Source organism: Oenanthe melanoleuca, chromosome 1 (assembly GCF_029582105.1).
Source record: "Oenanthe melanoleuca isolate GR-GAL-2019-014 chromosome 1, OMel1.0, whole genome shotgun sequence".
NCBI lineage: Eukaryota > Metazoa > Chordata > Aves > Passeriformes > Muscicapidae > Oenanthe > Oenanthe melanoleuca.
The window spans coordinates 29,537,076-29,559,081 of NC_079333.1; the positions used below are offsets into that span (position 1 = coordinate 29,537,076).

Consider the following 22,006-nt stretch of genomic DNA (forward strand, 5'->3'; position numbering starts at 1 on the left):
TTCCTGTGGGGAGCATGAGCACCAAGCTCAGGGATTTCTTGCAGCATCCCCACTTTCTGTTAAAATCAAGGTTTCTCTTTATGTGGTAGCAGGATAGCTGTTGTTGCCTTCTAGATAAGCAATAAGGCTTCCTGCCATGGTGGCTGTGGTGGCTGCTGTGGCTCTCATTACAAGGGTGATGCACAGGGTTGTTTAGCTTGTTCCTCACCATCAACATCCCCCAAGGGGGAGTGGGAAAGTTGTCATCCTTCCTCACCATTCACTTCCAGCTCTGCCCTGGGAAATGCCAACCAAACAGAGGCTGGGTCCCTTTGGACACTTCATTATTTCATGAATGCTGGGCATTGCTTTTCCTCCCTTGGTAATTTTGCTGTGGTTGTTTGTGACTTCTCATTTTCCATTGCTTGAACTCTCAGAGGCTTTTTTTTTTTTTTTTTTTTTTTTTTACCTGCCCCCCTCTTTTCTTTCAGAAGGGTTTGATTTATAGGATTGTATAGGTTGGAAGGGACCCTAATGACCATCTAGTTCCAGTTCTCCTGCCATAGGCAGGGACCTCTTCCACTTCCAAGATTGCTCAAAGCCCCATCCAACCTGACCTTGAACACTTCCAGGGATGGGGCATCCACCAATTCTCTGAGCAGCTTGTGTCAGTGTCTCACTGCACTCACAGTAAAGAATTTCTTATTTGCTGGAGATCTCAGAGACAGAAATAATGGGCCCCTTGGTCCTAAGTGTGGTTACAATTGGGATAACATTGCTGGACACCAAAATGTCTCTATTTGTGGTCTGGCAAGAGCTGAAAGATGCTGATGCATTAGTTGAGAACTGTTTTCTAAATTCCTGAGTCTTGGATGACCGTGTGTGTCTCTAGGTGTGATCTTGCTCTGTAACATCCTCTCTGTGACCCTTCAGATGTGTCTAGCTTTTATGAAAGTAATTGAGAGATTAAAATTGGGTGCAGAACCATGCCAGGATGCTGGTGCTGACTTGCTGCTGCAGGAGCAGCGTGGTGTCTAACTCCTGCCAGCTGTGCCTTCCAGAAAAGGGCACAATGGTCATGTTAGTTTGGTGTTTGTTGACTTAGAGTCATTTGTCTCTTGGGACCCTCATGTCCTTTTCTGGATGGCACAGCCTGATGGAGGCCCCCAAAATAGTCAGGAGGAAAGTGAGCTTGTGCATCCAGGAGGAGAGCAGGTAAGAGGGGAGCTTATTGCTGTGTGCAGCTACTTAACTGTAGAATCATAGAATGGTTTGGTTTGGTTTGGTTTGGTTTGGTTTGGTTTGGTTTGGTTTGGCTTGGCAGGAACCTTTAAAGGTCATCTAGTTCAATCCCTCCTGCCATGGGCAGAAACACCTGCCATGGGACCTTGTTCCTCAGAGCCCCATCCAGCCTGGATAGGGGAGTGTGGACAAGATGGAGCCAGGCTCTTTCAGGGATGCAGTCAGAGGACAAGGGACAGCAGCACAAGCTGCAGCTTATCCTCACCATGAGCTCAGTCAGACTCTGGAACAGGACCCAGAGAGGCTGTGGGACCTCTGTCCATGGAGATACTCAAAGATGGACTGGATGAAGCCCAGAGAAACACGATTTAACCCTGAAGTAAGTCCTGCTTTGAGCAGTAGGTTGGACCAGACTCTTTCAGAGTCTCATTCCAGCCTGAACGTGCACTCAGAGGAAGCCACTGCCGCTCATCCCTGCCTGGTGGCATCCCTGGCTTTGTTTGGGGATGCTGAGCCGTGGTTGTGAGGGAGGTTGCCAGGGAGGTTGCCATCAGACATGCCTTCCCTATAGACTGCCGTGCACCAGCAGCTGTGAACGTGCAGATGAGCCGGGAGGGCGCTCAGGGGGAGCCCCAGAGCTGCCCTGCGTCACTGGCCCGGGTTGCCTAGCGCTGCTGGGCCTGTGGAGAAGGGACACAGCTCCAGGGAACTCTGACTGCCCTGCTGCCGCCTGAGAGGCACTCTGCCGAGCAGCAGGCGGGCGATGGCGGCCGAGGCCGGGCTGCTGGAGCTGCCCTTCAGCCGCGACGAGCAGCTGACGCGGCGCATGCGGCTGCGCTGCCAGAGCCTGCAGCAGAGGGACGGGCGGCCCCAGGACGGGGAGAGGCTGCTGCGCCCCAACGAGCACATCTACAGGGTGGAGTTCAGCCAGCAGCACCGGCTGCGCTTCCTGCGCTGGCGCCTGCGGCTGGCCGCGCCCGGCAGGGTGACGGTGACCGGCACCTGCCAGCACTGGACCCCCGACCTCACCCACCTGATGCGCAGGCAGCTGCTGGAGCCCGCGGGCATCTTCTGGAGGAGAGTGGGGGCCGAGGAGGTGGAGAGCAATGAGGCAGACGCCCAGGAGTTTGGGGAGAGGATAGCGGAATTAGCCCGGATCCGCAAGGTGATGTATTTTCTCCTCACTTTCACCGGCGGCCTCGAACCAGCTCAGCTGAAAGGCTCCATTGTTTTTAGAGTCTGATCCCCTCCTGCTCAGCTCTTCTCGCCCCAGCTGTGCTTCTTTCAGTTCAGTTCTTTGTTCCATTTTTACATCTGGGTTTTTTTTTTCTTTTTTCTTTTTAATGAGAGACAGCACCGTGGTAAAGCAGAGAACAGCTCAGTGCTTCTGGAGCCCCTCAGCCCTGTGAAGTATTCCCCAAATGTGCTGCCCTCTCTCTAAATGCTGGGGAGAAGGCAGCCATGAGCTTGCTGCTGCATTTGCCTGGAGTATAAGACTGCATGCTCGTGAATTCATCAGGGTCTTACTGGCTTGGAAATACAAGGCTGCCCTAAGTCCTCTCACTGTAGGAACTGCACACCAAAACCCGCTGGAAAAATAAGTGATTGCCATACCAGAAGACAGCAGGGACCCCTGGAGAGAGCCCTGCTATCTAATTCCCATCCTAGGCATTAAAAAGGGAGAGCTTGTTTGTGGTGGAGCTCCTCTCCGTGCAAGGTGCTGAGTGCTTGCAGGCTCTGGTGACTTGTGCTGCTGCTGTGGCTGCCTGGAGTCTCTGAAGACCAGTCCCATGGAGAATCCACCTGGCTGTGAAGCTGAAGTACATACACTTGGACTGGCTGTTCTCTGCAGACTGTAAACCCACTGGACTAATGGGGAAGTTGGACCAGCCTTTTCTGACCACTGCCACCATTTCTTGCTGGGGGAGGGTGGAATCTGTTGGTCCAAGATGGGCTGGAGCAGGTTTGTGTGTGTGTGTGGGCAGAGGCAGCAGCTCAGAGCAACCTAGGCTAGCAATGAGTCCTCTGCAGCTCAGCTAATTTGTGCTTTGTTCTGTCCTTAGGGCACACATGAAAATATTTACTCTGAAGTGTCTATGGAGAGCCATGAGGCTGCAGAGCACTTTGTAAGGCACAGAGCAGGAACCTGCTGCTTCTGTCCCTGAAAAGCAGTGTCTCCTGCCCTCTAAAGCACAGGGAAGGGTGTCTGGGTGATCATGGGAGTGGAGGGGAGTGATACATTCATAAGTATTGGAACAGGAGAGTGTTTTATGCCCAGTTTGCTCCATGAGTGCAAGAAAACTACTAAGTTTGGATGTTTCCTTTTCCTCCATCAAAAAGTGGAGAGTACTTCAATGAAGCTTCTTGAGACACACAGACAGAAAAGTCCCTTGAAAGAGCTGAGTACTATTACAGTTGGTCCTTTGCTCAGATTGCACTCAAATGTGTGTGAGTACTCCTCAAGGGGTGGCCTGGCATCATCCCAAGGTGAGTAAGGAGAGAGCAGAGATGGGAAAGCCAGGCCAAGGTGACTTTGTGCCTGTGGACTTATGCAGGCCAGCCCCAAAAAGAGCCCAACCTCTTCTCCAAAATCTCCAGAACCCTATGCCTTCCCCAGCCCAACAACAGTGTACAAATGATATGCACAAGTTATGCCAGGCAGAGAGGAGAAAGAAAGCAGAAGATCAGCTACTGGCTGGAGAGATGGTGAGAGCTCTGAGTCTTGCCCAAAACCAAAGCCCAGAAAACACTAAATCCTACAGCCATGCCATGGCCATTGCCAGAGAATTGTTGTCTTTGTTTAGACTCCAAAAAATGCTGGACTCTGTGAGCAGAGAGAAAAGTGGATGCATCCCTGCCTGGCCAAACACACCTCTAGGGTCCTAGCAGACTTTCCCATAGAACACCCCTCCTTATGCATCCCAGAGCAGAGTTCCTGACTACAGACCGCTTTAGACCAAGTAACAGGAGCCACTGGCAACATCCAAAAGGGCTTTTGCATTCTGAGTCTCACAATATGCCACTGCTACGTTGCTAGGGTAGAGTTCTTGCTGCAGATATCTCACTGGGTGTTGGTGTACTACAGCAAATAAAAGCCTAGACAATGGATTCCCCTTAAGGACTGGGGCTGTTTGTGTCTTCTTCATGCTGCCTTTGGAAGCTGCCCTAATCCTGCATGCAATAAAGCACCAGATTTCAACTCAATATTGGTGTTCTTGAGCCCCTTTTAACTTCCTGTAGAATGTAAGCTGAAAATTTAGTTTCTTCTTCCTTGGTGCAAAAGGCTTCATGGAGTATTTGAACAGGTTTTTCGTGGTCAAGAGGGGGTTGAAGCTGGGCATTGAAGGGGAAATGGTTCTCAGGTGGATCCTTGTTTCCTTCAGAGCTGGGGAGGGAGGTGAGGGGACTAGTGTGATCTCCCTCTGCTGCAGGGAAGACGAGCCTCTTTTTACCAGTCACTGAAACTATCCCTGCACAGTTTCAGCATCCCATGAAGACTTTCAGATACACCACCCTGTCCCACCTCCCAGGGGAATTTCATCCCAGTTTGTACCAGAGTTCAGCAGACTGGCACAGCTGGGTGCCTCTCTCCTTACGCTGAACTGGCAAGTTCCCAGCAGAGGGCTTGGAGAACTTGGCATGTAGCAATTTCTCCTTCTAATCAGGGACATTTTTCCAGGGTCACGGGTGCCTTTTCTCTTAATTAGCCACTTTTAAGAAAATTGAAAAAATCAGCTTAGGGAGGTGAACCTGGCATTTCTGAGCTCCCAATTTACCTGTCTCTGAACCCTTTCACAGTAAATTTGTCACACTAAATGGTGTTGCAGCTCCAGGTTTTATAAGCCCCTAAGGAAAAAGCAGCACAGCTGGTGAAGGACAAGAATATGGTTTCCACTGCCCCAGTGTCATGCTGAGTCCAGGACTTGTTGGGATCCTGGCATGGGTGGTCCATGGCATACTCTCCAGCAGGGAACACCTGTGGAGATCAGACTCCTCTCATCTCCTTGTGTAGAAATACAACCAGTCCTTGCTCCTGGACCCTGCTCTGGATGAGAGCTGACCATTTTTGCTGCCTTCAGTGGTGCAGGGTGCTCCCAGAGCTGTCCCCAAGTGAAGAAATGGAGGAGGATGGTGGGCACCTGTGTGTCCTGCCACCAGTGATAGCAGGAGCAAAGCTCAGACCCAGCCAGCTGGAAGCTGTCACTACCAGCTCTGGCTGCCTCTCATCAATGCTGGGATCATTTCTAAGCCCACATTAATAGTGAGTTGATTATCACAATGGTCCTCTATGACAATTCATTAGGATGAGCTCCAGTCAGGAGGGAATCAATGGGCACTGGCTGACCTTTCCTGGCAGTCTCCAGAGAGGACTCTGGGACACAGTTGTTAGCACTGCTATAAAGCACCAAACCCTCCAAATGTGGCTCTTTTTCATAGCTTTGTCTGCTCTGCTTCTATTGATCCAGACAACTCAAGAGTGCCTGTGAGCTTGCAGGGCTGATAGCATCATTAATATTTCACTGCAGGAGCAATAAGAGCCCTGGGCTGGATCATTGCTGGTAGCTAAAGGAGTCAGGAGACTCTTCAGAGGCAATTCTCTCTGCTTTGTGACAGCAGACAAAAAAAAAAACCAAACAAAAACCAAAAGCAAAAAACCAAAAAAAGCCACAGCTCTGTCAGCTGTACAAGGGTCCAAAGCACAGTAAAGGTGGTTTCACCATGTCCTGTGACTTCCTGAAGAGGCTCTTTCCATGCAATGTAGTTGTGTCCTCTCCTATCCCACCCCAACACGCTCAGCTCTCTACAGGAAAGTGATTATTTGATGTATTGGAACACAGTGCATGCTTGCATGGGCACCTTGGGGTTTTTTGTCACTGAGCTCATGATCCTTTGGGAGCAGGTGAGTGAAGTAGCAGGGGTGGGGACAGTCAGTCACATTTCTGCTGCTGTGTAAATCAGGATTTGTCAGCCATCAACTGCAGTAACTACACATGGCCTCACAGCCTGCCCTGGCCATGTAAAACCACATTGCCTCCACCCTCAGCAAAGCTGAACTGCAGTGGGGTAGTTCCTTGCTGTGCCTCTGTGTCCTGGTTCTAAACAAGATGCAGATCCCCCTACATGGAGCATCTGTGCCTGGCTGTGCTCACTTCTGTCCTGGCTGTTGGATGAATTTTCCATCCAAAGCAGTGCTGGTGGTGCCTGCAGCCTTGACAGGCTATGGACTTTGGTTGTTACCCTTTGCTTGTGCCTGTCCTGCTGGCAGTGACAGCAAACCTGTGCCTCCTCAGGCCCCTCAGCTGCTCTAGGGTTTCTTTCAACTCAGGCCTTCTTTTCTGTCTTTCATGAAATCACCTCCCTGTGCCTGGGAGAGCATGGTAGTTCTTGACAGGGAAGAATGGAGACCTTGAGGGAATGGGCATCCAGAGTAGGTTCATGCAGAGTATCTGCTGCCTGTTTGTTGGCACCAGGTAGATAAATGCCACACTTGCTCTTGGGCCAGTCAAGTCACACCAGAATCAAGTGGGAAAATCAAAGAAGGTGTCCTTCGTTAGTGACACTAAAAAAAAAAACCCCAAAAAATAACCATCCCTGGTTAGACAAAAAACTCATCTGCTCCAGTAGGCTGTCTACAGGAGTAGATGGCAGCAGATGTCCAGGATAGGGTTATAGGAAAGAGGACAAAGGTCTTTAACTCCAGCTTCCAAGGGACAGTGAAGTCTAAGCTATTCCAGTACATGTTAATCTAGTCTGCATTGGCAGAACCAGGTCCAAAATCTGGCCCCAGCAGACTGTAAGCAAGTCCACCCCCCTCATATCCTTCCTAGTCTTTGATATTGTCTGCATTAGTTCCAGGATGAGAGTCAGTCCCAGGAAAAAAAAGGAATAATTTGGGCATATGTGCCTCTTCTTTTGCAGGTCATCCCAGACTGGAAGGAGCAGGAGTGGAACCCTGAGAAACCCGAGAGCTACGTGGGGATCTTCCACTTCCAGTTCTGGCGTTTCGGTCAGTGGCTGGACGTGGTGATCGATGACCGCCTGCCCACACTGCACAACCAGCTCATCTACTGCCACTCCAACTCCAAGAATGAGTTCTGGTGTGCCTTGGTGGAGAAAGCTTATGCCAAGTAAGTATCCAGGCAGCTGTAGGATAAAGTGGGGCCTGGGCACTCTGTTTTTGCTCTCTGTTCATTCACCAGCTGGTTTGCAGCAGTGTAAACATCTTTCCTGCAGAGTGGTACATAACTCAAACAGACAAACACTAAGGGATAAAAACCTTCTCTAGCCCTTATTTACCCTCAAAGCCTTCAATGTTTCTTTTAGTAACACCTGTTCTAGAGATTTCAAGTTCCTTTTGCTTTGGTCCTTTGACAGCAGGAGTGCAGCAAGGAATGTGGGTCCTAGTTTGCTGTCCTTTCCCACTTGAAGTTCAGCTGCAGATCTCCATTTTTGAGGGTGCCCCAAGAATCATCCCCAACCCTTTAAAATGTCAGGCCAGTGTTGTGCCATCCCTGTTGCCCTCTTCCAGGTTGTCAGGCTGTTATGAGGCCCTGGATGGAGGCAACACAGCTGATGCCCTGGTGGATTTCACTGGTGGGGTCTCTGAACCTATTGACCTGACCGAAGGGGACTACATTGCTGATGAAGCCAAGAGAAATCTCCTCTTTGAGCGCGTGCTGAAGGTGCACAACAGGGGGGGTCTCATCAGCTGCTCCATCAAGGTAAGCAGCATTGCCAGGATGGCCACAGTCCCACGGGAATAGGTGTTTTAGGATGCAGTTGTCTTACACTTAAGTAATAAAATCAAATTAGGATAAATTGTGGCCAAGGGTTCCGACTTCTTGATGATGGCGAAAGGAGTGAATCCTGAATGTCAATCCTCTTGCTTTGCCCAAGAGATTTATCCCAGCATCTTTTAACTGCTAAGAGGGGATCCACTCCAGAGAAAGGCGTTTTGGTGCCTGCACCTGGACATCTTTACAGGTGCGGGCTGCCAGACCTCCCAGTATAACCATTAGGGTGAGCTTTATCGGTTGCCAGTATGGGAGCTCAGAGACCTCACGAGGCAAATGAAGAAAAGCAGGGAGGCAGCATGTGGGGCACGCCAGCTGGCTCTCCCTGACTGATGCTCTTCCTTTGGCTAGTGAAAGTGCAGGGAGCTGTGGGCTGCCTCCCCCGGCCCCCAGAGGTGGGTGTGACGCCGCGTGTCCCTGCAGGCCACGTCAGCAGCCGACATGGAGGCGCGGCTGGGCTGCGGGCTGGTGAAGGGGCACGCCTACGCCGTGACGGACGTGCGCAAGGTGCGGCTGGGCCACGGCCTGCTGTCCTTCTTCAAGGCCGAGAGGCTGGACATGATCCGCATGCGCAACCCCTGGGGCGAGCGCGAGTGGAACGGCGCCTGGAGCGACACGTGAGTGCGGAGGCGCCGGAGCTCTGCCTGTGGGAGTCCGGGGTATCTCCCTGACTCCTTTGGGGATGCAAAAACCCCCATGGCAGACCCCTCTGAGACCCCCAAATGGTGCCCAAGAGCTGCAGGGGCTGGATTTAGCTCCTTGGGAGAGTTTGCCAACACTGAGGGAAGAATCGCAAAACATCAGAGCTAGCAGAGTGTAAATTAGAATATTAGAATGTAGAATAAGTAGGTTTTTGGATTGTTTATATTAAGGGCCATGTGGTCAAGATGGAGGAACCTGGGTGTGGTGGGCTCCTTCTTCCTTCTTCTTCATGTCATCCATGTTGGGGATGCATCCTGGGAGCCACAGATTGGATGGGGAAAGAACTGGACATTGTAAAGAGATTGCATGGCATTGGAAAGAGTTTGTAAACATTGTATACGTAGTTTTAGGTATAAAAGATTTAGCACAGCCTGCCCAGGGGCAGTTCTGTGATGGTCACCTTGCAGAGCAGACCTGTGTTGGGCTGACTGGAACATTTCAGAAGATAAGATAAATAAACAGCTTTGCAACAACACAAGGTCGTCTCGAGAAGCTTTCTTGCTGGAAATTCCGAGAGAAGCCAGACTCCTGACCACCTGCATGTCCTCTCTGAGGAGGTCTCACGCCTAGAGAGACCCTCAGGGTGGGACATCTGCCCTCTGAGCCTGCCAGCCCGCACAGTTCCTCAGGGGAGCCCCGTCCCTGGAGTGTTCAAGGCAATCTTGGGTGGGGCTTTGAGAAGCTCAGCCTAGTGCAAGGTTCCCCTACTCGTGGCAGGAGGTTAGAATGAGATGGTATTTAAGGTCCTTTCCAGCCAGAACCATTCAGTGATTCTGTGGTTCTGTGTTTGTGAAGGATGTTCATGGGTCACCTTTGGGCTCCCAGCCTTACTCCAGCAGAATGAGCACCCAACAGAATCAGCCTCTGCCACCACCGACTGCTGTGATGGCTGTGGTGAGATGAGGAACCAACAGCTGGTGCCAGAGTCAATTTTGTTACTTTTATGGATAGAGCTGTGGTTGTGCTGGCCAAATAAAACCTTGGAGACTGGGCTCAACTCCACTGGTCAGGAAGGAAGTTGAAGTTCCAAGCTGTGCTGCACTTCATCTGTGTTTCACAGATGACCTAACCAGAGTGGCATGGGGACTGGCTTTATACAGTCCTTGTGTGCCTTGAATACTTGTGTGTCCCTTGCCTCTGAGCAATGATCCTGTTCTCTTCCCACAGCTCTGAGGAGTGGCAGAAAGTGAGTAAAAGTGAGAGAGAGAAGATGGGAATGACAGTGGAAGATGATGGAGAGTTCTGGTGAGTCCCTCTTGGGTTTGTCACCACAGGCCATGCCCACAGCATCCTCCCACCCCATGGAGCATGTACATCTTTTCCATGCATACAGCTATCCGGAGAAAACAGGCTTCCAAGCCATAGGATCTCTAGTGGAGCTCCCTCCTTAAGCCCATGGGTGTTAGCTTTTGATGGACATGACCCTGGTATTGCAGGGTGCTCTACATCACTCAGGGGCCAGACCATTTCACCAGAGCATTTCACCAGGGTACTGAGAACCTGTCATAAATGTGCTGAACTTCACATCCTCACCAGGAATGTTCCAGTATAACGTTCACCCTTGCGTGGAGGAAGGGCCTCTGTGCTGCTTCTCCCACTCCAAAACACAAAGATCTGTTGTTTAAGCTCAAGAAATACTTACTGCAGGCATAGAGAAAGGCAACTCCATCTCTTTTGGAGATATTTGATGAGTAGCTTTTGTTATTCATCAGCCATCAGAGACAGGCAACACTCTCTAACAGGTGATCCAGAAAATTCCTGCAGTGTACCTTTCCAGGGAATGAAGCAGCATAACCCAGTTCTGCCCTTTCCTGACTCAGGATGACCTTTGAAGATTTCTGCAAATACTTCACGGACATCATCAAGTGCCGTCTGATCAACACCTCCTACCTGAGCATCCACAAGACCTGGGAGGAGGCAGTGCTGCACGGGGCATGGACCAGGAGCAGTGACCCCTTGAAAAACCGCTCTGGGGGCTGCATCAACCACAAGGACACTTTCCTGCAGAACCCCCAGGTGAGTCCAGAGGGCCTTCTGGAGTGTGCTTCCAAGTGCTTAACTCACCCATGGGGACCTAGAAGGCTGAAATGGTTACCAGACCTCCAATAGATTATTTGTGTTTCTGGCAATTCTGTGGCACAGCATCAAGACCAACTCTATTAACATTATCCCTCTTATCAAGGAGACTGCATCCAAGTGCTTAGTGTAGAGCTTTCCCCTGTGCTTATCTTGGCACAAGGGAAAAACAAACTGTGCCACAGGGTAGCAATGTTGGCTGGTTCCAGTCAAATAGGGCCAGGAGTCATTTCCAACAATCTTGACATCTGAATGACCAAATTCCAGTTTTGTGCCCAGACTTTGATGCTATTAAATTTACCAGGACAGGTGTAGCCCATAGAGCCATTTCCTTCTAGCTTGAAGTTCATCTCCTGGAACAAAATTTTCTGGAGAAAAGGAGGCACAAGTGGACCTTATGGCTCTCTACAACTACCTGAAAGGAGATCATATCCAGCTGGGAGTTGGTCTCTTCTCCCAGGTAACAAGTGGTAGGATAAGAGAAAACAGCCTCAAGTTGTGCCAGGGGAGGTTTAGATTGAATATTAAGGAACACTTCTTTACTGGAAGGGTGGAGACATTAGGAGAGGCTACCCAGAGCAGTGGTACAGTCACTATTTCTGGAAGCATTAAAAAGGCATGTGGATGTGTCTGTGCTGGGCTAAGGGTTGGACTGGATGATCTTAGAGGTCTTTTCCAGCATAAATGATTCTACAGTTGTCTTTGTTACAGTTGTTCTGCTCTGAAGTAGGATTCCCATGATCACAATCCTTTTGGGTCCTTCATCTAACAAGCAGTTAAAGGATGGTCTGGTCCATTGCAGGAGTTCTTACCAAGGATATGGGAGAGTTGTTTCCAGCTTCCAGTTCTGTATTAGCCTTTTGAAGCCAGGCTGTCCCTGCCTGGAGATGGATTGGATTAAGCTGATGTTAAATCCACCCCTACCCATGCCCAGGGATCCTATATTAATAAATATCTCCCTTACCTTCCTGTCTTTGCTTCTAGTATGTGTTTGATGTGAAGAAGGCAGAGGATGAAGTGCTGATCTCCATCCAGCAGAAGCCCAAAAGGACCAGTCGCAAAGAGGGCAAAGGAGAGAACTTGGCCATAGGCTTTGATATCCATAAGGTAGGCTGGGGCTCCTGCATGTTGGCCTGAATGCCACTGTAAACTTGTTGGCTGTGGAGTGGTACCATTCACTTAAGCAGTTTTTGGGTGCTTCTGGGGTGCCATCAGCACAGTCTGTCCTCTAGAGAGGAAGAGGGATATCAAAGGGGACAGCATGGACAACAGGTTGCCCAAGGAAGCTGGAAATGTTCAAGGCCAGGCTGCATGTGGCTTTGAGTAACCTATTCTTGTGGGAGGTGTTCCTGCCCATGACAGGGGATTGAAACCAGATGATCTTGAAGGTCCCTTCCAACCAGAACCATTGTATGATTCTGTGCAGTTCTTGCTAAAAGCAATGATTAGTCTTTTCTCTCCAGATGTTGAAATCTGTTAGACTAATCCTTATGTGTTGTTTGCTGGGTCCACAGTGTTAAGCTGGGATGCAAGAGGTGAGTCCCTGAGTCAAGAGAGTTGGGAAAGCCACATCCACACTTGTATTCCACCCAGCACAGATGGGACCATTTTGCTGGTTCCCTTAACTCCAGGTCTCCTGGCACTGTGGACTCAGTCCTTGCAGTCTTTTCCCCCCAGTGGTGGGCAGCAATACCTTTTCAGCCAGTGACAATGCACTGTGGTCTCTGCCCAGGTGGAGCTGAACAGGAACTACCGGATGCACACCCTGCAGCAGAAGGTGGCCAGCTCCATCTACATCAACTCCCGCAGCGTCTTCCTGAGGACAGACCTGAAGGAAGGACGCTACGTCATCATCCCCACCACCTTTGACCCTGGCCAGGAGGGCGAGTTCCTCCTCAGGATTTTCACAGATGTGCCTTCAGATTGCCGGTGAGGAGCACCAGCAGGGACTGGCTCTGGAGACAGCCCTGTGCTTTTGATTTCTGCTTTTCCTGAATGCTGTCCTGGTTTGAGGGACAGGTGTCTGCCAATAAAGGCAGAAGCTTCTCTTTGAAATGGAGAATGTAAACCCCTCCCTCCAAATTATTATAATTTTGAAATGAAGGGGCTTTCAGGCAATGATATGGGAATTAGGAATAACAGTTCTTTACTAGGAAAATTAAAATAGACATGCAGTATTACAAAGAACAATCCCAACCCTGACAGAGTCAGAATACAACCTGACACCCTGTCAGTCAGGTGTGGTTCAGCTGAAGCAGTGCTCCTGTAGAAGAGTGCAATTTTCCTCCAAAGGTCCAAGGATGATGTGTAAAAGGTTCGGTTTTCCTCTGGAATCCAGTGGAATGATGGTATCTTGCTGTACAAAATCTCAGTTTTTATCTAGGTAGGAAAGGCTTGGCTCCTCCCCCTGGCTGGAGCATCTCCCAATGGGATGATGTAATTTTATCAGTCATAGTGGGACTTAGTGGGCCATCAGCAGATGATTTCTTCCTGGAGGGAGAATGGGTTGTGGAAAAGATAAAGATGATTGCCCCATCTTGTCTTAAAGATGGCCTATTAGCAGATGGTATGTGCCACGGAGATAAGGATCACTGCCCCACCCGGCTTCCACAGATGGGGATAGAATACACATTTCTGGCCACATCAACCCAACACAAATGGTCATAGCCTTGCCTACAGCTGCTCTTTGGCTTTCTGTTAGGGGTGGCCAAGAGACAGGACATCTTTACAGGTCTCTCCACAGACATGCAGAGAAGCTCCCACTCTGCTTCTAAGCATGATGTGGGAGAGCATCCCAAACCCAGGCTGAGGAGATTGGGGTGGGGAGCAGAGTCTGACAGTGCACAGTGCATAGTCACAAAATCACAGAATACTCTGAGGTGGAAGGGACCCACAAGGATCATCCAAAGATCATTGAGTCCAACTCTTAAATGAATGGCCTGTGCAGTCCTTCATTGTGCTGGAGCAAAGTCTTTGGGATAAGACTGGGCACCTCTCAAAGGCCACATGTTTTTCCTTGCAGGGAGCTGACCCTGGATGAGCCACCACACACCTGCTGGAGTGGGATGTGTGGCTACCCACAAGTAGTATCCCAGATCCATGTCCTTGCTGCAGCTGGGCTGAAGAATCAGGACTCCCAAGGAGGTACTGATCTTTCCCTGCCTGTTGTCTGGCCCTGGAGGAGTTGGGAGGTGGCTTATGGAGTTGGACATTGCTGGAATTTATATCCTCAGATTCTTTTTCAGTGAACATACTTGATTTAGACAGCAGAGGAGGACAAAGTTCATGGAGGATCAAACTCACTTCTTGCAGTGGACATGATCTGGGAGCTGTTATACTTGGGCTGTTATCTGGGACCCTCCCAAAACTTTCCCAAAGCCTTTAGCAGAGGCCCTGTCACAACCCAAGTTTTCCTTCCAGGTGTGAGCAGCTGTGAAAGTCAGGAATTGTATTTAAAAGCTTTTTAGTAAGAACAGAGAAAGAGCCTGATGTGTGGTATTGATCACTGGAGGCTGGATAAATGTCTTATCAGCAGAGGGTATGCCAAATTTAGCTCACTTTGGGATGGTGTGGGTCTAGATCAATTCTGACATCCATCACTTTTCCTGCATGGAAGACAACAGCAGGACCACACCTCACCACATCCTGCAGCCACACAGAGGCTCAGGGCAAGAGCCCCATGTTCTGTCTGCCTCTGGACTAAGAAACCCAGTGGTAGGAGGTTGCTAAAGTTGGGATGAAAGGTCTAGAGGTTGTGATTAGAGAAGCAACTATCTTTCCACCATGGGAATAGACCAGATCCTAGCTTTGTCCCCCGTTTCCTGAATCAAGGATATGTGGTAACTGTGGCAAGATTTAGCCAAACGCTTTCAAGCTGAACTTAAAATGCAAAAATTGAAAAATTAAAAAATCAAAATAAAACCCAACGAAAATTATACTTTTTTTTCCACACAGTAATTATTATCAGGGCTGCCTATCACTATGTCCCTGAAAGTAACAAGCAGGATATTTTCTAAGCAAGGAGTAGTCAGTGTGCTTATTTATCACATGCCACACAGGGAGTCCTTACACCTATCTGATGTTTGGGGGGGGATTGTTTTTTCCTTGTGTTATTGACAGCAGGTCAGTGCACCTGTAGCAATGCAGGGAAATCTGTAGCAAAAAACCTCTGAACTGTTCACAAAAACAAGGAGGTTTTTCTTTTCTTCAGGCAAGAAGAAATGGATTCTGGAGTCATAGAACATTTTTCCACAAAAACCCCTTGGGAATTGCTTTCTTCCAGCTCTTTTCCAGCTGTTTAGCTCCTACCACCAACAGTGTGTTTGGTGTTTTCCTGTGCAGTGGCATCTCTCATGCATCCCAGGCCAGGCCTTATGCACTACTGTGGAAATAGTGATTTACAGATAGGAACTTGGCTCTGGCTGATGGAATCTGAGGATTTAATGGGACATCCCAAAAGACTAGATAATTTGGAAAAACAGCTGTGAAATCCAGCAGCTGTGTCTCACCAGGGGAGCCAGGTCCTTGCAAACAGAAAGCTAGCAAAGAGGTGGTCTGGCAGTCAAAATCCCTGAAGGTGCTTGTTTGTTCCTCCTCATTTCCACATTTCCTTTGGACAAGAAAACTCATCCAACTGGTCTGTATTTCCATCATAGCCACTAAAGTTCATGGTAAGAAAATGCATTCTGGCAGCTAAATTTCCATAGCAATAGCTCTTTCTCTACTGAAATTCCCAAAACAAGCACTTATTTGGCAAGATGGAAGTATTCACTAATGAGGGACTCTCTCTCTCCTGGAAGCTCAGGTCCCCTCCAGCTGTGGGCTGGTAGTGTGCACTTGGTGACTTTATCCTCCATCTGGTATTTCCTTCTGTGAGCCTTTTTCTCTTTTCCATGGTTTTATTTCTGCCTGTCACTAGGAGAGCAAATGCTGAAAGGAGGGCTGAGTAGGACAATGTCCTTCATGGAACATTTACTGCAATGGTCAGAAGGGTTTGGGGTGATGAAGGAGTGTTCCTGTAGAATATGGAGACAAGAGAGACCCTTTCATAGAATCATAGAATTGTTTCAGCTGGAAAAGCCTTCTAAGATCATCGAGTCCAACCCTTAACTCAGCACTGCCAAGGCCACCACTGAATCATGTTCCCAAGTGCCACATCTACACATCTTTTAATTTCCTCCAGGGATGGTGATTGTACCACTGCTCTGGGCAGCCTGTTCCCGTGCTTGATAACCCTTTTTCATGAGTTAGTTTTTCCTAATATCCAGTCTAAACCTCCCCTCCCTCAATTTGAGGTGCAATTTGAGGCCCTTTCTTATCATCCTGTCACTTGTTTCCTGGGAGAAGAGACCAACCCCTACCTCATTACATCATTCAGGGAGTTGTAGAGAGTGATAAAGTCCCCTCAAGCCTCTTTTTCTCCAGGCTGAGCCTCCCCAGCTCCTTCAGCCTGCTCTTTATCAGATTTGTGCTGCATCCAGACCCTTCCCCAGCAGCACCTGCTGCCCAGAAACAATGTCACCCTATAGAATTAAACCTGAGCCAAACAGCTGAGCTCCATGGACCTCATCTGGGCTGTGACAAACCCTTTGGTTTGTATCCTCTGGTGCGATATGGAGGCAAAGTACTGCATGAGACCCCTGGAAGAGGACTCCTAGGGGTTGCAGAAGCTACAGGAAAATAAAACCTCCCCCTTGTCTCCTCAGGAGCTGACCCTTATGTGATCATCAAGTGTGAAGGCCAGAAGGTTCGCTCTCCGGTGAAGAAGAACACGGTGTCGCCAGAGTTCGATGTCAAGGGGCTCTTCTACCGCAAGAAGCCAGGGCAGCCCATCATTGTCCAGGTAGCTGCCAGGCAGGCAGGGCTGAGGCATGGAGACCCTCTCTTGCTTGGAGCCCCCGCCCTCCCCTCACACTGTGCCCAGCAGGTCTGTTCCCCAGGCTGAGCACCATTAGTGCAGCTCAACCTCTCACCACCACGGTGACATCTGGAACAGGCGTGTCCCTCACCCCTCCCGTACCAAAGTGACACCCCACACCTCACTGGGCGTGTCCCCAGTGACCCCTGCACTCTAGTTCATGAAAGCTGGCTGCATCCCTGAAGGAGCTGCCCTCAGCCCTGTTTTGTTCCCACAGATCTGGAACCACAACTTGATAAGTGACGAGTTCCTGGGCCAGGTGGTGCTCACGGGGGACCCCAGCGACCGGCAGGCGGTGCACACCCTGCACCTCCAGGACAGGGGGAACAGGAGGTCAAATGATCTCCCTGGAACCATTGCTGTGATGCTGCGCAGCAGCAACATCCTCACTAATGTCTGAGTGCTCAAGGATGACTCTTCTGGTGCCACATACGTGAATATAAACATGCACACATACATATATACATATATGCATATATAGAGAGCCACACAGAGCCTACCTACCATCTGCAAAGTGTATATGAACCATGCATGCATTCCACTCCAAGGAGCCAATCTTGTGTTTTCAATGTTAAAAAATGGTGCCTTTTTTTTGGGGAACCCCATCGATCCTTCTGCTGGCGTGCTCTGCAGCCCCCCTGGCTGCCAGGTGGGCTGTGGGTCTGCTGTGAGCACGCTGTGTGCCCTGACAGCCAGAGCACGATGCCCTGGGGCTGTTTGTTTACACAGGCTGGCACACACCCGTGCCACCACGCACACGCGTGGCCACCGCGGTGCCACCAGCTGCTTCAGTGCATCCTCAGTGTGTCTGCTTGGGCTAAGAGTAGTGTGCATGGAGCTGTCTCCCTTGAAATTGCCATGTAATCGCTTATCCGTGGAGGCACCACAGCAGAGAGAAGTGGGAAAACAGATTTGGGGCATGTTGGATGTTTTTGGGTATGGGTTTGTGCACTGCGACTGCAAGGCAGCCCAAATCCATAGGGACAGCAAGAGCAAAGGCTCCATCATTCTGGGGACAAGCTGTCTCCACCCAAGTCTTGTCCAAGCCCATGCAGCTCTGAAGTATAGAAAGATTTTGTCAACAGCTGTTCTCTGGGGTCAGGTTTCTGAATCAGTCTGGACCCAGCTGCCGTGGGTGCCTCCTGGACTCCCGTGGTGCCTGCCTGCTGTCCCCGTGTCTCCATGCTGTCCCCATCCCCAGAGCTCACCCCAGCAGTGGGGTGGGTTGTCTGCTGGGGCAGTTCAGTGTTTAGGGAAGAGAAGATTCGTTCCTCTGAAGGACAAAGTGTCAAGTTCAAGGGATGGGGAGCTTGCTCCATGGGTTCCTTCTGTACTGCTGCCTACAGTGCATCATTTCTCAGTGCCTCGCCTTCCCAAATTCTTTTTAAAAATAGTGGGATTTTAGCTTGTACTAGAGGAGCAATGCTCCCAGTGCAGCCTGAAAATGCTGGGAATATTTAATTCATACCAGTGTCCATCTCTCACCTTTAATTTCTAGTCTCCTGTCGTGGAGGATGAGTTGCACAGTCCTAGAGCCAGTCTCACGAGCACAGCCCAAATGCATCCTTGGGGACATGCCTAGGCTGCATGAAACTGGGTTAATCTTCCTTATTCCACTGGGTGGCAGAATCTGGCTTCTTATAAACCATCCCAGATAAACCAAACAACAATCCATTGTCTAGCCTTTCAGCAGCTGACTAGGACAAGTTTCAAACTTTTTTTTTTTCTCCTGTTGTTCAAGGTTTTTTATTCATGTGCCTTTAAAGTGGTGCAAGTTAAGGGATATTTCTGTCACATTTTCTAAGCAAATATTTTGCAGTCACCTGCATGCAAGTGGAAATGAATACATATGATAACATCTTTCAGTCTTGGTAAATTTTGACCTGGGCAGAGTCCTTTTCCTGCAACAAAAGTGAACAGGAAAGCCAGGTTTGCTATAGCAAAGGGTTTCTCCTTGTCCTACTAAATACTCATGTTTGTCCTGAAAGTCTGTTTGGGTTTTTTTTAAAGTCCCTAAAGGTCTGCTAAGTCTTAAACATGATAAAGTGCTCCCCAGAGTACCTGATAGCTCAGTTCTTGGTGCAACCAGAAGCAGAGTGCAACTGCATTGATTTTTGCAGGCTGCTTTTCCCCTCTTCTCCTCTTCACACTCCTGCAGTAATGAGTTGGCTTTTTTACCAAATTTGCTTATGTTCTTAGGTCTTGTTTTTCAGGAATTAAAGGCAAGCAGTGGTCCCATGATGCTCTTTCCAGATCTCAATTACTCCTGGCTTGCACTGAGCACCCTCCAACTCCAGGTGCCATCACTGGACCAGGTTTGGTTCAGTGTCTTGCAGAATTGACTTAAATGCTCCTGGTTAGGTAAAGCAATTTTTTGATCCCAAGGTCATAGGAAATCCTTGAATTTAGGAAGACCAAATCAGACATTTTGATTTTATCTTAGTTTTGTTTGTGACATTCATCACTGAAAATAAATGGAAGCAGGATTGTGGGGTTAGAAGGTATGATTTGGGTCTTAGGAGAAGATCTCACAGGCTTATGTTCATATGCCTCATATGTGAGAGGGATGCCAAAAGATACCTCACCTGGCAGGGGGATGAGCTATTTGGCATCACAGGAACAGGACAGGAGCAGATGGAGGTGTCCAGCCTGTCTGCATTAGCCTTGCTTTCCCAAGAAATCAGGCTATGGATGAGCTTCAGCCCAGGAGTGCCCTACCATGTGCCAAATGGCACAGAGACCACCAATGAGCAGTGCCAAAGCTCACCAAGGAGTTGTGGTGCCCTGGTGCCCATGGGCAGCCTCCTTCCTCCATACAGAGAATCAAGCCATAAAGAGAGGAAAGGCAGCTTTTTAATAGCTTCTTAAAAAAAAACACTCTATATCAGGACCAAATTGTCTTAATATCAGTAATATTTGTCCTTTTTTTTTAAAGGAAAAAAGAAAGTTTTGGGAAAGTTGGAGCAGAAGCCTTCCTTCCCTACATTTCCAATGGAAGAATAAAAATTACCTTTCTTACTCTTCTTTTTATCTTATTTATAGAGCAGATGAGGGAGGGGAATTATTGAGATGCCATTCCTATTGTTGATGCCTTTTCTCTTTGAATTAAGTAAACAAATATTCAGGGGGGATTTTGTTTACTGGTTTGTTTTTTTTTTTGAGAGGAGGGCAGGTCTGAAAATCACTTCTCAGTCCCTCATGAGTGGGGTAGGACATGTGTCTGGTTTATTTCACATTTCTTTTGTTAATCATTTCAATGGTTGCAAGCAGCCTGGCATTACACTCCGTGGAATCCATTTCTTTTTGACATCTGCCTGTTAAAACAGGCTGTGACTTGTCTTCATTGCCAAAGGCACTGACGTGTCGTGCTGCACAAGATCAGAGAGTGGTCCAAGCAGGAAGCCAACATTGTACAGCTGTAAACCTCCTATAAATAAATAAATTGTGTATATTTTATTCAGACTCCTTGCTTTTGAACTGCTGTGTTCTTCCAGAATGCTTTTGATGGGCACAAGGTGGCTCTGCAGAGCCTTTTGAATTTGCTCGGTTCAACAAACTCCATTCAAGTTATTTTCCCTGTAGACTTTGAGGCTGAGGCAAGGTGATCTGCATGAGTCTGTCACACAAGGTTACACTCACATTTGCTGAGAAAATCCACAGTGGAAATGGGTAACCTCCTCTGACTGTAAACTTTTGCATCCTATGCCCCAGACTTCCCACAGCACAGGGAATTTGGTTTTTTAGCCTCACCTGACTTGGAAAAGAGCTCTGTAGATGGCTGAAAAAATAAAAGGAGGTGGGGAGAGTTTATGGGCAAAGCAGGAGGAGGAAGAGGATTTTGGATGGCTTTCCCTCAGAAAACAAGCCTGTACAATGCACATGGGGAGCATTTGAAAACCCTGGCCCTGCCCACTGGAATCTCCTGACTTGCTGTAACTCACAGATCCAAAGCTTTGGCACTGGGATCTTGCATCCTCCTCAGCTTCCCTCCACCAGCTGCCCATGCTCAAAGGCTTTGCAGCATGGAGGAGCTGTGTGCTTCTGCAGCCCACCCCTAAGAGCCTGGAGCAGACATCTGGAAAAAGCCCTTTTATTGTGGGGTGGAGGTATCTTCCCAGACTCTTCAGCTTGTGGGATCATCCTCTGGGACAAGATGTGTCACCCAATAATAGAATGGGCATCCTACTCCTCTTCCTCCACCACTGAAACAGCTTGCAAGGACCTTTATTGAGGGGAAAAGCCTTACAAACAGGATGTCCTGGCTGGGCCCTTATGATGCTGGACATAGCACAGGAGCTCTGGTGTAGACCAGGTAGCTTTACCAAGTCTGGCTCTGTGCACGTTCTGAAAAAAAAAAAAGGTCTATGCAAGCCTGGATAAGCCACAGATCATCATGTAGGCATGGAGGTTGTGCTTTTCCACCAACATCCACACCTCAATTTTGCTAGTACTGGGGCAGTGGGCTTAAAAGTATAGGTTACTTTGCAGGCCTGCCTGTGTCTGCTGGTGTGCACACCAGCACGGAGAGAGGGGTGCTGGAATTGGTGTGGGACCTCAGCACATCACTGGGAGGTGTGCAGAGACTGTGCATGTCTGGAAACCAGCAGCAAGTAATAGAATAGTGCACAGCTCTAGGCAAAAGCCAGCCCAGGCTCACCAAGGGTCCTGCAGCATCTCCTCATCCCTCCAGCATGGTCGTTTGCCAGGATTTCTGCTCACAACATTAGTTTCATATAGTTTCATATTAGTTTTCATAGGGGACTTTTTTAAAGGGTCTTTTTTAAGGGCATGTTTTGACAGAACAAGTGGGAAAGGGCTTTAAAGTGAGAGAGGGTGAGGTTAGATGAGATATCTGGAAGAAATCCTTTACTGTGAGCCTGGTGAGGCACTGGCACAGGTTGCCCAGAGAAGCTGTGCATGTGATGTCCCATCCCTGGAAGTGTCCTAGGCCAGGTTGGATGGGGCTGTGAGCAACCTGGTCTGGTGGAAGGTGTCCCTGCCCACGGCAGGGGGCTGGAACTAGATTATCTTTAAGGTCCCTTTCAACCCAAATCATTCTGTGATTCTGTGATTCTTTGGTTCTATGATAAATTGGCAGTTCAGGGTCTGCCTTTCACCTGAAAGAGCGTTTCCACAGAGGAGCAGACATCCATCCTGTGGTTGAAAGTTGGTGCTGAAGTATTTCTCCTTGTACTTGGATCCCCTATAGCCATGATCTTCCCACCTTGAGCCTGTATACATTCCCTGCCATATGAGATCAAAATGATGAGGGATTTCCAGCAGAAAGGGCTTCCAG

At 49.0% G+C, this 22,006-nt stretch overlaps 2 protein-coding genes across 2 annotated transcripts in view; both read left to right on the plus strand.

Annotated features, from left to right (window-relative positions):
* CAPN5 (calpain 5) overlaps positions 1 to 20,166 on the plus strand; it is a 50,432-nt gene extending 30,266 nt beyond the window's left edge. Inside the window, exons 4-13 of the mRNA XM_056497066.1 lie at positions 7,141 to 7,349; positions 7,751 to 7,943; positions 8,439 to 8,632; positions 9,885 to 9,962; positions 10,538 to 10,733; positions 11,778 to 11,900; positions 12,526 to 12,722; positions 13,816 to 13,937; positions 16,499 to 16,635; positions 16,928 to 20,166. Of these exons, the coding sequence (XP_056353041.1) occupies positions 7,141 to 7,349; positions 7,751 to 7,943; positions 8,439 to 8,632; positions 9,885 to 9,962; positions 10,538 to 10,733; positions 11,778 to 11,900; positions 12,526 to 12,722; positions 13,816 to 13,937; positions 16,499 to 16,635; positions 16,928 to 17,110 (1,632 nt within the window). The 3' untranslated portion in view covers positions 17,111 to 20,166. The remainder of the gene's footprint in view (positions 1 to 7,140; positions 7,350 to 7,750; positions 7,944 to 8,438; positions 8,633 to 9,884; positions 9,963 to 10,537; positions 10,734 to 11,777; positions 11,901 to 12,525; positions 12,723 to 13,815; positions 13,938 to 16,498; positions 16,636 to 16,927) is intronic.
* OMP (olfactory marker protein) lies at positions 1,879 to 4,417 on the plus strand. Its single transcript, XM_056497077.1, has one exon. The coding sequence runs from the start codon at positions 1,985 to 1,987 to the stop codon at positions 2,462 to 2,464; it is 480 nt and encodes a 159-aa protein (XP_056353052.1). The 5' UTR covers positions 1,879 to 1,984; the 3' UTR covers positions 2,465 to 4,417.
* Positions 20,167 to 22,006: the final 1,840 nt, after the last annotated feature.

Excerpts from the sequence above, each read along its gene's own strand:
- OMP (XM_056497077.1), top strand. The coding sequence starts at position 1,985 with ATGGCGGCCGAGGCCGGGCTGCTGGAGCTGCCCTTCAGCCGCGACGAG.